Below are 15576 nucleotides of genomic sequence, written 5' to 3'. Positions count from 1 at the left end.
GGATCATTATGAAAGAGAGGCTGCAATACCTACGAATGGGGTTGTTAATCCATGTTTCAATGTTGTAACTATTTAGATATCCTTCCTGATGCCTTGTCTGGATCATTCTGTGATGTAATTTACAATATCTCAGTATAATGCTCCTACAATAGGTGGTTATCAATGGAAGTAAAGAGATTGTTGGCTAAGACATATGTTGACATTGTCTTACTACACAATCAGTTGGGATTGTTGTGACAAAACTTCAATCTGAGGGAAAAAAAGTTTCAGTTTTGTCATGTGCTGATGTATATTATATATAAAAAAAAAGAGTAATACTACATACAGTCGTAGAGTGCGCAAGCACCGTGCAGTCGTTTTGAAAAAGAGTGGAGTCCATTATTAAAAAATTTATTTCTTTTCATATGGGTCTCGTATTTATTCACTTCTTTCAAAGGGACTGCACGGCGCTTGCGCACTCCACGACTGTATATAACATTACTTGTTGATAGTATAGCCAAAAGTTGAGATTCTAACGGGCCAAACTTTAGAGTTAACAATGGCTAGCCATTGCCAATGCTCTAATTACATGATACATGTCAAAACATGCATAAAATAAAATAAAAACGTGAGTAGAAGTAAATATAACCAGCAACACAAATTTTTACTACAGAAAGAGAGTATTCGTTTTGTTGTTGATATGTTAACATGGGAGGAAACATTTGTGAATGATTTTTCTATTACACATTTTTCATTTAATAATTCTAATATTTTGTTTATAACTTTCCTTTAGCAGATTTTCTTTATTTTTTACTTTTATTTTTTAATTTTCTTTATATATTTCTTTTAATGATCAGTTGGCCGATCGATGAGGTATTTAATTTATGTCATATTATATCATATTCTAATTGGTTAACAACACCTGATATTTGACGCCATATTGTAACAAACAGTACTACATCGTTAGCAGACTTAACGTACAAAAGTTAGATGGAAGGATTTCATTATTAAAATTTTAAAACTAAGTATATTTGCTCAACATTAATTAAGGCTTGTTTCCACGCACTCAGAATTCTCAAAATTTTCAAAAATTCTCAAAAATTTTCATAATTTTATTTTCAAATGCCACTCAAACACAAGACAGTTTTTAATTTAATTCAGATTTTTAATTTTTTTCATCTAATCATTCTCCAAACATAAAAAACAAAAGAATTTTTACAAATCTCAAAATAAAATACAAACAAATTTTATTCAACTTTTTGCCTTTAAAAATTTTAAAATAAAAATTATATTAAACTAATTTTTTAATTTTAGAATATTTTTATTCAACTTTTTCTATCTCATTTTACAAAATTTAATAAAATATCTTATTTTAAATTATTTAACTATTATTCATAAAATTACGAGATTCTCCAAATCACGCCTAAGAGAACTCAGAGAAGGTTCCGAGCCAGGATTGGACCGAAGGACTTGTGAGAAATTATGAAGGCATTGCAGTTCCATTGTACATTTGCTCAATTATGGGCTTTTAAGATATGAGCTCATTTTTCTTTTTATGGAAAATATACTTCATTCATTCATGAAAGTGAAATTATAGCTGTGACTGATACATACTGAGAAAAATCTAGATTACAAGCCAACTACTCACAGTTAGGGCTTCACCAATACACAAATTCCTTTGTGACTGGTATTGGTCTTAACTTCCAGAACTCTCTATAGACAAACCATCTGAGAGACCACACTCTGCCTAAAGGAGAGATTTCAAACCCCACCCTCTAGAGGAGGAGATGACTTTCACTCTATGAATAAAATGTCTAATAGACAGGATATCAAAAAAGCGAACACAGGGACTGTGGTGGCGCGTGAGGGACATGCACCACCCTAGAATTACAGCAGACAGTAGAGTCTGAAGAAACCGATTGCTCTTGTCCCAGAAATAATGCACATGGAGGCAGTAGAGCTCCCCTTGCAGTGGCACGTGGATGTCACGCTCGCACTTTGGACCGCACGTGTGGCTCCTACGCCACTCCGTCTGACGAGATTCTTTATTCGTCTGAAGGATCGGTGCTTTGGAAAACTTGAGGTGGGGCACATGGTAGTTGCCGGACTCCGGAGAACAACAGATTGACATTTCGCCCTACTTTAAAAGAAAAACATACAAAACTAAAAAAAAATAAAAGAAAAAACTAGAGAAAAGAGGGAGGAGCCGAAGCTCCAACCGCCCTCCTCTAGTCTGGTCTTTTTAGGGCCAGGGGCTGCTCTAGAAAAAAAAAAAAAAAGAGAGCGAGAAATGTGCTAGGGTTTTTTTTAAGAGATGAGCTTATGATTGTTGTTTAGATGGCTGTATATTCAAAAAACTGATGTTGCTCTTGATTCCATGAGCCAATGGTCATAATTCAAAAACATAGTGATCACCCCGCTTTCATGGTTTGTGCCGCGTGCAAATCTCGTCAAAATTTCTTTAAAAAAAAAAAGATTTATCTAAAAAAATCTAGCCTTTTACGTTAAATTCTATTTATTTATTTTTTGAGTCTTAAATGGGGCTTGCAACTAATTAATTGTTTTCAGCATTACTGTAACATAAATGTATAAGACAACTACATTTCTTTTCATTAGCAATGAGGGCATAACTTAATGTCTTGATCCAATGATCAATCACATTGTGCAATTTCATCAGTTTGGGAAAAAAAAAGGCCAAAAAAAAAAAAAAAAAAGAGAAGGAACATTTCTACGAACACGAGCCAATATTGAATATACCCGGCCACATGGTACTGCAGTACATGAGCTATGAAAGGCTTCTCAACAACTTTGACCATAAATACCCAACATGGAACACCTATGGGCAATCAATTATATCATGCATCAAAGTACCAACATCTTTAACTCACTTCTTGCCATTGTACATGGATTCCAGCTTCCCATCGTTCCCTCCCAGCAACAGATACTTATCCTTCCTGGTCAACCCAGTGCGCTCGAACCCAAGGACATCCCCCAGCACCTTCTGCACGTAGTTCGCCACCTCGATCGATGACTTCCCGCCGGCCTTGCATGTCATCTCCTCCGGCAACCGATCCAGGAACGTCACCTCGTAGGTGGGTCTCGGGTTCATGAAGAAGAAATAGGGGTCCCAGAATTTCACCCCGCGCACCGTCGTGCCGTAGAACATGCTCTGCTTACAGTCAACCGCCACGGGAACGATCCTGTCGCTCATTTCCGCGAACAGAGCACTGAACCGAAGCAAGTAAGGCTCCCGACATGTCGTCCCCTCGGGGCAGACCACGAGATCACCCTTCTGGAGAAGGGACGTGATGCGGGCAGCGTCGGCCGCACGATCGCGGGTCAAAGCGACGGCAGGGATCGGAGACAGGAACCTCGAGAGACGGCTTACGCTGTATGTGACGCAGGAGACTTTGCGGCCTAGGGCGATGGCAATTACGATGGGGTCGAGTGCGGAGCGGTGGTTGCAGACGTAGAGGTTACCGGGGGAGCCAGGGGAGGGGGCCGGAGGTGGGTTTCCGCGGATAACGAGCTTGATGCCGAGCATGGCGTAGGTGTAGGGCACGATGCGCTCAGGGAGTGGGAGATTGAAGTAGACGCGGATGATGGAGAGGACGAAGCCGAAAGGGAGCCAGAGGTAGGTGAGGAGGGCGTTGAGGGGTGTGGGGCGCTGGACTAGACGGCCGTCGTGGAAGATGATTCGGCTCTTGAGGCGATCGAGTGGGACCGGAGTTGCTGACTTGCTACGGTGAACCATGTAGCCCTCCTGTTTAGACAAGTAGTAAAGACTAACGTAATTAGCGGCATGCAGCGACCACACAATAATAACTTAATTCGGATCAGAAAAGTGGACCAGAGAGCGACACTAGTACATGATGTGTGTACATGCATGGAGTTTGCATTAAATCACGAAGCATGCATGAAATCAATTCGTGATCAATTATCGAAGGCGCACACTGATTTAAGCTGTACTGGCCAATTGCCCATGCATCTCATCCAAACCCTAATCAAGACTCATGAAATGGGTAGACAAATTAGACGAATACTATTCTTTATACTACATTTATGATCTCTAATTACACTATGATGCGACACAAGAGTAAATTCTTCTATTAACAACTTAAGCAATTAATTATTTAAGATATACTATATAGACGAATTCTATATATATATATAAGTTACTATTCATCCACACACCTCACACTTTTTTTTTTTTTATAAGATATAAGATGTTTTTTATATGGTGTAGAGTGTAGGATAATGAATAATAATTGATAAGAAGAATTTTTCACACTATATATATGGAGTTTACTAAAAAGAATAGTACGGAGGATAAAGAACATCTTTACTATTCTCGTGATTAAGTATACTATTATTACATATATAAGAATACAGATAAATGCTCCCTCGTGACGTAAAATATTCGGATAAACATCTCATTTAATTATTTATTTAAATAGATATAACATATCATGAATCCTATAATATTTAATGCTTGATGGTTTGTTTTTCTCCCAGTTTTTCAAAGCTTGATGGTTTGTTTTCAACCGTGTTAATGTTGGTGACCGATCGGGGGGGGTCAATTAATTCACTATGTGGACCACCTAAAGTCTATGCAGGCAGGCAGGCAATTGAGGATGGTAAAGACTGTGGGTCCCATCCCATGGAGGGGGTTTAACCATGAAAACGAAATACAACCATTAATGGACTTGTTTGTTCTTAACTACAAGTTAACGATCAAATATCGCAACAAAATCCCATTATTTATACCAGCAAAAACACGCAAGAACTAAACAAAAATATATGACCATAAAAATCACATCAATCCGATTACTCAGTTTATATACATCAACATCAGTCAGGAATCAAATTGGACATGAAACTTGTTTTTATTTTTTTCAATCTTGAACTTGATCAGCAATTTATCATGAAGTCATCAATCATACAAGATTTTCTACAAGACGGCAAATTTTGTACCATCTTAATTATATATCGATAACAAGGTTTTAGATTTCGAGCGCTTTCGATAATCAATATATATTTTCATATATCGTGAATGATATATATATATATATATGTATGAATGTATGAATTTGATCAACGCAAATGGTGATAGACAAACCTTGCAAATGGACATGAAATCATGGTCGGATTGGCGGTCTCCGATCCCAAGATCGGGAGCTTCCTCGCCGAACTCTTTCAAGATGGCTAACCTCTTCCATTTTCCGACCAACACTCCGGGCTTCTTCACGAACCCAGTCGCCTTCTTCGTCCTAGGGTTCACCTCGATTTCTGTTCCAAGAACCTTGTCCCCACCAAGAAAGTCCTTTACAAACGGCTCAACCATCACCGTCGGATTTGCCGTAACCACCACCTTCCTCTTGCACTTGTCAAACACCTCGAAGCTCTCCGATCTCAGATCTGCCGCATAAAATCTGAACCAGAAAAAAAAATACACATACAGATAGCTTAGTTTTGCATATTCAAAATCAAATCATATGACTGAAATGTACAGTTATTTCCAGCTAAATCAAGTTGTTTGTCGTTACATGTACGTAGTAGGTACCTGGGAAGCACGGCACGCGAGACGAGCTCGATGTCACGGATCTTGAGGCCGGAGAAGGAGATGAAGATGAGGATTTGGATGCCAATGGCTTCGGAGATGAAGAGGTAGGCAACGATGACGATAGGGAGAGAGAGGAGGAGAATGAGGCCGCGGAGGAGGCTTCCGGCTTCGATTGCGACGAGCATGAAGTAAGGAAGGGAACTGCTGGACATAAGCAGAGTGCCATCCAGATCAGCGGCGATCGAACCGTAGGAAGAACCGCTGCATGTGGTTATGGAGGGGAATTTCCGGCTAGGTTTCGTCGGAGACATGGTTTCAGAGGATCTCTCTACTTTCTTTTAGAGTGTGGCAGGGACTCAACGCACTGGGAATACACGGACGGGGGAGGGAACGCGTTGGGTTTTAAATGAGAAGGTTGGAGGGTGGAGTTACGGAATTGGGTCTTTGTTTTTTATTTAGCCGTATTTAAATGCAATAACCTAGCTAGTCCAGTTCCGGTTGACACTCTCTTTGGGAAGAATTGTATCTCACGACAAGATGTACAAGATGATAAATGCTTTCTTTTGCATTAGAATTTCACATTTTTAGGCTAGAGAAATCTTCTTAGGTGTCGTTTGGATTTGAAGATAAGTTAAAATAAATTAAGATGAATTATGAATAATAATAAAATAAATTGTAAATAATAGTAAAATTTATGAATTAATATTGTTGAATAGTAATAAATAATAATGAGATGAATTGAGATGGACTGTGAATACAAATGAGGCCTTAATCTATCTCGTTTCATTATTTTAATTTTCATAAATTTTTATTTAAAATATAATAAATATTAAACTTTTTCAAATCTTAAAACAATAATAATATATATTCTAATAATATTTTATTTAATTTTTAACTTTAATCTTAATTCATTTCATCTCAATTTACTATTCAAACCTTACCTTAGTTAGAAGTGTTGTATCAACACAAAAAAATATTAAAAAAATTATATAATCATTTTTTATATTAATTATTTTTATCTTGAATGTATTAATTATTTCTTTTTTTTTTCTCCATAGTTAAAAGTGACTAAAATGGAATCAGCTTATATCTTATGTATTAATTAGATTCGGCCATTTTGTTCACTTTGAAAAAAAGAAGAAGAAGAAATAATTAGTTGTTGAAGTACTTCTTCGATAGATCGTTAATAGATGCAGAATTAAGATGTGATATTATTTCAAACCCTCATTAATTAATTAGTAGCTAGGAAATCAAAATAATAATATTATTGTTAATTTGGATTGATTAATGTATAGATTCAAATGATATCATGATTTGCTTGATCATGATGATGGTACGTAAGCTTATGATCATCACGAGATATATATATATATATATATATATATATAAATATCTTCGTTAAAAATGGTTGAACTGTAAGTACTGTATATAAGGTACTATATATAATGCAGGTTGCCCAACTTCACCCATCCCCTGATCTTAATTTGTTGGTTGGTCAGCGTACGTATAATTATTATATATTTGGTTTTGACTTCAATGCCTCCAGCTTTAATATTGTTTTAAGATCATAAACTTATATATATATATATATATAGGAAGCTGCTACAGCCCCCGCTCCCTCTCCCGCTCTCGGTCCCGCTTAGTGTAAAATGTTGTATTTTTTTATTTTATTTTTTTATATATATATTTTTTTTAACACTATAAAATATTTTAAAAAAATAAAAAAATTATAATATTATTAAAAAATACTTACTTAATTATTAAGTAAAAAATATATATTAAAAAAATAATTTTACACTGAGCAGGACCAAGAATGAGATCGAGAGTGGTGAGAGTAGCATTATTCATATAAATATAAATATAAATATAAATATAAATATATATATACACAGACATAGTACTGTTGTTAGTTGGAGTAGTTAAAGCCTTGAAGAGTTGAGGATATTCAGCTTTAATTGGTAGCCATATATACTTTCTTGGTCGGTTTAGTCGACAGAAACGTCCTAGAGGCTGACGCGTTTTACTTGCACTTGAATTTCAATTTTCGTGTGGTACTGTGGGATTCAATTGCAAGCTAGGAAGTTGTCGGGACTTGGGTTTTGTTTTGAAAGTGGGTACGTATACCGCGTACGTATTTAATAGATTTATTTATGGCCTTATAAATTATTAATTTATAGCATGCACCATATTATATATATGAGAAATTTTATTTGTAATCTCTATTTAGAAATTATATGTGCAAGCTCTTTATTAAATAAAAAAAAATATTATTTTGATAAGGATATTATTATAATTTTAAAAAATTTAAAGGTAAAATTAACTAGATTTGTAATGCAGTGCCCATTTGAGGACTGTATGTAGTATTATTATTATTATTATATATATATTAGGGAATAGTCCTTGGTGCATTAGTCCCAAGGTGCACCCGATATAATGATTTAAATAAAAAATAAATAAAAAAGTCAGTAGCTTATTTGTCTAGGAAAAGAAAATATAAGGTTAAAGAAAAATAAAAAATAAAGATTAAAAAAATCTAAACTTCAGCAAAGTATGAGCATTGGTCTACATCCATATTGGATTATCTATTTACTCTTTATATAATAATGAAATATTATTAATTTAATAATTTTTTAATTTTTATTTTTATCACATTTTATAGTTCTACTAATTAAAATATTAATAATAATTATATTCTAATCAAATTAGTAATATTCAATATTAATATTAATAATAATTATATTATATTAAAGTCTTTTTGGTAAAACATGATCCTTCATTAAATTCTACAAGGGAGCTACACGTCAAATGGTCAAGAGTCTTAAGGACTTTTTGGTAAAATATGATCATTCATTAAATTCTACATAAATTCTACAAGGGAGCTACACGTCAAATGGTCAAGAGTCTTAAGGACTTTTTGGTAAAATATGATCATTCATTAAATTCTACAAGGGAGTTACATGCCAAATAGTTAAGGATTTTAAGGATCTTTTGGTAAAATAAGACTTAATGAAAAAATAACAAAAGTTAACGGAAAAACAACAAAAATTATTATTCATAACTAGATAGCTACTAATTATAATAGAGTAGATAACATCAAGAATAAAGTCAAAATCAGGCATTCCCGCTCTCTTCCTTTTCTCTCTACACATCCGCCCCCAAAAAAAAATTCAGACCAAATGAGGGGGGTTGGCTCCTCCTTTCCTCCATCATCCCTATTCTCTTTAATTTTTCTTTTATTTTTCTGGTTTTTTTTTTCATTCACAGTAGGGTGAAATGCAGATCTATTGTTCACTAAATTCAGGCGACCATAACACGCCCCACCGCAAGATTCTCAAGGCGCCGATCTTTCAGACGAACGAAGAATCTGATCGAACGGAGCTGTGCATGAGCCACGCTCGTGGCCCAAAGTGCACGCGTGACATCCACGCCCCACAGTAAGGGAAGCTCTATCATCACCACGTGTGGTTTTTCTGGGACCAGGGTTATCGGTTTCTTTAGACCTGACGTTCTATCGTACTTTCAGGGTGGCGCATGTCCCTCATGCACCACCACAATCTCGGTGTTTGTATTTTTTATTTCCTCTAAGATTGAAAATGTGGATCTACAGCTTTTCAAGCTGTAATTCGCTATTTTTCCATGTATCTTTTATGTTTATGTTATTTCCTTTGTTTAGGGTTAAAAAAAAAATGTAGTCTCTTGGATTTTTGTCCATAAATTATGTCCTCTACTCCGTCTTAGACAGAGTGTGAGGTTGTTTAATTTTGTCTTAGGACAGAATGTCGGGTTTGTTAAATATGTCTAGGACAGAGTGCTATCTCTCAGACAGTTTGTCAGTAGAGAGTTACAACAATAGACTAGACCATGTCAGTCATTACAAAGAAATTTGTATATTGGGGAGCTTTATAAGTAATAGTTGGCTTATATTTTGTATGTTCTAAGTCAAAATTGTAATGTCCCGTTATGAATAAATGAAATTTGTTCTACATTAAAAAAAAAATCAAAATGAGACATATATGCATTCTTGGATTCTCAATCTAATATATATATATATATATATATATATATAAATATATATACACACTAACTTCATACTAAATATATATATATGGATATCTATATCTATATATATATATATATATATAATCTTGAGATGTAAAATTACTTACTAATTGTTTTTATTTGAGATTAAGAAGAATAAAAAAAGGATAAATAAAATTGAAAAAAATATTAAAGAAAAACATTAATACTTCTTTCATGCGTAGATTGACAAGGCAATAAGTAGTACTTTTGTTGAGGACAGCTTGTTTAAGCCTGATTCTTTAAAACAAAAGGGGGGAAATTTTGCAAGTACTGATAAAAAAAGGCAATATACGGTCTTATATTAGTTGTTAAAACCAGGCACTAATATAAGCTGTTTTTAATTTTTCAGTATAAATATACTAAACTATTTAGTAATAGGTATATATATCATATATGTAACTATATATATTAATAGTCATGTAAAACTTTGTTGTTAGGGGAATAATTAAGCATCCATATATACAAGTTGCCAAACCCTAGCTAGAGCCGATCTAGCTCGTTGGATACCTTTCTTTATGCTTGTATATAAATATATATATATATATATATGTATATGTATATGCAAAGGATAGAAATGCACGTACAAGTCTCTTTCATGGTTGCATGATCTCTCCACATCTAGCACATGTATCCATCCCTTCATTACTGAGATCTTAAATGCATGCATTGTAATATATGATGGATGATGCATGAGTACTAAGGGAGGTGGCTGGGGGAGTCGATCATGAGGGGACCTTGACAACCCCATTACATATATATATATAGCACAAGAAAAAGTTAAAAATCAGAATTAATTGGACCAATAACTTGTCCCCACCTATATATCCTCCACTATTCTTAAACAAACAATAATGGGGGAATTCGTCTTGATTGACAGTTTTGATATATAAGTCTGAACTACTGAGTACTGTAGTTCATGGCTAGCAAGTTGATGAGTGCCGTTCTAGATTGACTGATGAAGTTGGCACTTAGAGATCATACTGATCACTTCCTTTTTCTTCTAAACCCTACTTAAAGGAAGTAGTGACATATATAGAGAAATAACTATGATCAAATAGTTCGAGTCGTCGTTGCAAAATACGCAAAATTCGAATAATTTGGAGGAATATTTCAACCTGCTTGGAGGTTTTTTTTATGTGCGTGTGTGTGTGAGAGAGATGATTTTAGATGCATTCAAGTATACAATTAATCCATGATCAGTTGTAAGAAATTACAACAATGATACTTTTCTAGCTACATGATATATCACACGCAAAATTACCTAAGGAGGTGCTAAGTAAGTGTAAACCATCGCCATAAAAAACAGTAACTTGATAACTCGGAAACAAACACTGCCCTATGATTTAGAGCTTTATTTTCTTTCTTGGGTCCCTACATATGGATCGATTAGTACTACAAACCACCAAAATAATTTTCCATTGAGAATAAAGCTTGCATCTATATATGGTTAAGTGCAAGATTGTCAAAGTACCTGTATTACACTTCTTTTGATCTGGAGAAGTGATGTGCCTCTCCAATGCTTGCATGCATCAAATGTACAAGCAACCATTTTTTATTAAAAGCTGCAATTTTTGGGTAAGAATTTATTAGGGTAGCTAAGAGATATTGTCACTTGACTTCAAGTCTTTGGAAAAACAAAACCAAAAGAAAACAAGTCATGTTTAATCAGGAGTAAAATTTGATTATGATGGGATGGAAGGGAAAGCCGCCGCCACCTTATCCTCAACCCCAACCACATCAATATATATCTATATATCTAAAAATGAGTAATTATTTACGATAAAATTGATTATTTATAACAAAAACAGACTCATTAATATTAGAGATCACATGTCAATGACAATAACATGGTTTTCCAATGTGGAATTCATGGTCACGATTTATACGTCAATCACTAATTAAAATATGAGACATCTACTAATATAACTAGAAATTATATATAAAATTTAAAATAAAAAAACAACATTTCTCTCTAAGAAAAGCGAAAGAAGAATTAAGAATCCCAGTCAAAAGCAAGGTATCATGGTTTTCGTGGGAGGTGAAGTGATGAGCGAGCTAGCCTGCTAGGTGAGCTGTATCATGCATGCATGATCATGTCTAACTTGGCTGCCATTAATCTTTTTAACTTGTTAATTGCGGGTTGGGGGAATTAAAGGCTACCCACATGCATTGCTTTTATGGTTAGGTGGGTGCATCGACGCCCACCAACCCCGCCATAATATTTCATCACCCCTTCCTTCCTTCCTTCCCTCCCTCGTATTCAATTATGTAGGTCATGACTTTCTATATGCATGACCGATTTGGATCCAAACCAAAACCAGTAGTATGAACTATAGTACCTTAGCATATATTGCTTTTAAGTTTTACACATAATATTCCAGGCTGACTGAAAGAAGAGACAGGCGTTCTAGAAAGCATGAGTGAAACGTTTTTTTGTCCTTTTCATCCCACAATGATATTGTTGCCTTTTGTGCATCCAAATTTCACAGAACATGATGATGATGATGCCAAACTTAAAGTCAGTTTCTGTGTCAGAGCATGGCAGGTTGAAACATGCAGCAGCTCATTGTTTCAGAGGAAAACCATTCCTCTGGTATGAAGTTTCATTCTGGTATGAACGGCAGAACAGTAATAGAAGTTACGGTTTGTATAGTAAATGAAATGAATTTGTGATAAAAATTAAAAGTTAAATAAAATATTATTAAAATATTATTTTTTAATATTATTATTATTTTAAAATTTAAAAAATTAAATTATTTATTATATTTTATATAATAATTTAAAAAATTCGTAATGATAAATTGAGATAGATTTTGTATCAAAACGGGGAAATGAAATAGCTGACTGCAAAGTTCAAGAAAATATTGTCCTTCCGTAGTTGTTATTATCTTCAATCAGATTGATGTTATTGAAAGCAAAACTACTTTGGAGGACCATTACAAGAAAATTACTTATTTATGATCAGTTATTTCTAACGAAAATATTCATTTCTTGCAATTTGTTTTTGTCACAAATAGTCCAACTAGGCCAACGCCCAAGCCATGCCTGGGCCATGTCAGCCACATACTAGCAGCCTTGCCAGCCAGCAATGTCAACCATGCCAATGGCCCATGCCATGGGCCAGCCTAGCCTACTAATGGGCTCATGCATGCCATAGGCCAACTTGGCCCATGTCAACTATATTATTACTTATTATTTATTTTAATTAATTTATTTATTTTCTAAGTGACCTTTATTGGGGGTTTTCAAGTTGTAATCTTTATAAATAGGATTCTTAATCTTTGCATTTACATCTTTTGAACATTTGGCAAATTCCCTAAGTGGGTAGACTTGTTATTGAGATCATCTTTCGGTGCTTAGCACTTGGACTACTTGGGTGCAATTCATGAATCCCTAGTAGAGAATCATCACCTTGCAATTCGTGAATATGTGTGATTCAATCTATTTATCTTATTCTTTTTATCTTTAAGGTGCAATTCGTGAATCCCTAAAGATCAATTAATCTTATGAGTATTTTTCATTCCATCACTTGTCTTCCATTTTCTATCATTTGTTCTTGTTATTTTATGTGCATTGTTCTTGAGTTGTGCTTGAGAAATCCTTATGTTGTTCGGCCAGCAAACCAACTCATTCATCCATTTGATCCTTGCCACCTACAAAAGTCGACCACCTCATTGTTTGCCCTAGCCCACCTTCCATAAATTACATTGCCGCCTCCTTCATAAAACCCTAACCATATTGTCCATATACACCACTCGACCAACCCTAGTGTTACCCTACTTTCCATAATAGCTCACTTCTCATAATTGCCCTTTATCTATCAAAACCATTGACCTAGCCGAAACCCTAATTGCCTCCGAACTTTCCATACTTACACTTACCATTTTCGGCCACACTATTATAAGTCTTCCCTCCATCAAACCCTAGCCGTCCACCTCAAGTCCCTATAAGGTAATAATTTCCTTTTAAGAGTTTTAACTTCCTCCCATTTCAAATCTCTTAATTTAAGGAATTGCTAATCCCTATCAATTCCTTAAATCACTTTTCCTAAAATCTCTCAAGTCAATTATTGACTTGCCATCTTAGCCCAAATTTGAATTTTCCTATTCCCTCAAAGATTCATTCCATCTTAGAATCTTTCCATATCCATTCTCAAATCATCCTAGCCAACCCTAATCCTACCATATCCATTTCGGCAACCCTAGTTGTCTTACACTCCAAACCCTAATTACCCATCCTACCCCACGACAACCCTAATTGCCCATACCTCGAAACCCTAGCCTCATCTCATCCACTCAACCCTAGCCCATCTACTTGGCGCCACTCACCAAGAACAAACCCTAGCCGTCCACATTGATGTGCATTCCCTAAACACTTAGCCTATCCAAGTTCATTATCATCTCCATCATTTCATCACTCAAACGCTATCCCATTGTTAAAGGCCAAACAAGTTGGCAAGGTCACTCGGTTATCATCCTAACCAAGGTAAGCTCGTGGTCCTTAGTGTTAGGGACAAGACCGGGGTCCCTAACACGTCTACCGTTGTCGCCATCCCCTCAGCCCATACATGGTAATCTTTCAATCTGGGTCTGTTTCCTATGGGTCTGTTTTGCCACCATTGCCTTTATCACACAAGATCTTCTAATTTCTTTCTCAATAATTTTGGTCGCAAGGTCACTACTGCTTCTATTGATTTCTGATTTACTCCAACACCTTGTTGTACATCAGCATTTGCATACAATATATTTTTATTTTCCAAAAAAAAAAGAGGTTCCAAACAGATAGCTAAGTAATATGATAAATAAGTTAAAGTCATGGGAGCAAAGCAATCACCTTGCATAATGTCCAGTCCATTGAATCAAAGAATGCGCGTTCATAATCCTAGAACCACACAAAAAAACTTATAGCATATTTCTCCACAGTACAGTACTTCAATCTAAAATTGCTGAATCAAAGAATGCACATTCACTCAGTGTGTAATTGCTTTCATTTCCTACATAATTTATTTGTGTTTTGGGTGATTGAAATCTAATATTAGCAGCTATCCAAAGACCACTTACCGACCACTGAAACTATTGAAACACATCACACCTAACTTAAAAATAAGTTTTTAAGTGCAAAGCACAGCACACTTATCAAGAATTTCATGTTCAATAGGCACACATTCTAGCTACTTTCATCAACCTAACCACTAAAACACAGCACACATAACTGCGAAAGAGTGAACAATCTCACCAACCATGGTTCCGAGAGGTGGACACGAGGTGGGAGGCTAGCAAAGGTCAAGAGGGCCGTCAAGGAGTTTCTGCCAAAAATTAAAGGAAATAGGGCTATGATTTCTCGTCGACGAAGGAACTTCGAGCTTCCGAGAGGTGGGCGAGAGGTTGGGATGGGTTATCGAAGGTTGAGAGGGGCTTGATATCCTTTTGCCAAAATCGTCTTCCCAGAGGACCGATGCCAACGAAAGTTTCGAGAGGTGTGCGAGTAGTTGGGATGGGCTGCGAGGGTGAGAGGGGGACCAAGGGATTGCAGGGTGAAAGGGAGAGATCTGAGTGTGAAAAAAGATCAGGATTTACGATTTGCTATAATGCGGCTCCATTGTAGTTTAGATGGGAAGTCTACGTGGCATCAACTTATTGGAAGATTGCTATTTGATAAAGTTCGATCAATCAGGCTGGTTATAAGATTAACTCTATTGAAAGTGACCAAAATCAGGATAAAGAATATATAGCAGGCTGGCTTTTCGTTCTTGCATGTGAACTCAAACAAAAAGATGGGCATGCTGCATGTGTATGATGAAGGTGAAGAAAAGGGAAGATTTGATTTTGGTCTGGACTTTGGTTGGTATACAGTGACTGTCACACTTTCTGAGTAACCGTTTCTCAAGGACTACAAGTGCATGTGCGTGATCAAACGTTTGGGGTATGGAGTCTATAGACTGATGGCGTATGCAC

The 15576-nt window shown here is 35.6% G+C and overlaps 1 protein-coding gene across 1 annotated transcript; it reads right to left on the bottom strand.

Annotated features, from left to right (window-relative positions):
- Window positions 1-2710: 2710 nt before the first annotated feature.
- Window positions 2711-5975, bottom strand: LOC108981658 (probable glycerol-3-phosphate acyltransferase 8). Its single transcript, XM_018952889.2, has 3 exons — window positions 5543-5975; window positions 5099-5411; window positions 2711-3742 (listed from the first exon to the last, which is right to left on the bottom strand). Exons 1-3 carry the CDS (start codon window positions 5851-5853, stop codon window positions 2864-2866), a joined length of 1503 nt encoding a protein of 500 aa, XP_018808434.2. The 5' UTR covers window positions 5854-5975; the 3' UTR covers window positions 2711-2863.
- Window positions 5976-15576: the final 9601 nt, after the last annotated feature.

Source organism: Juglans regia, chromosome 7 (genome assembly GCF_001411555.2).
Source record: "Juglans regia cultivar Chandler chromosome 7, Walnut 2.0, whole genome shotgun sequence".
NCBI classification, from domain to species: domain Eukaryota; kingdom Viridiplantae; phylum Streptophyta; class Magnoliopsida; order Fagales; family Juglandaceae; genus Juglans; species Juglans regia.
This window is presented reverse-complemented; position numbering and strand designations above follow the sequence as displayed.

Coding starts and splice junctions, on each gene's coding strand:
- LOC108981658 (XM_018952889.2), bottom strand. CDS start 5,853: ATGTCTCCGACGAAACCTAGCCGGAAATTCCCCTCCATAACCACATGC. Junction 5,412..5,542: donor TCGCGTGCCGTGCTTCCCAG/GTACCTACTACG, acceptor TTTCTGGTTCAG/ATTTTATGCGGCAGATCTGA. Junction 3,743..5,098: donor ATTTCATGTCCATTTGCAAG/GTTTGTCTATCA, acceptor TTGTCTAAACAG/GAGGGCTACATGGTTCACCG.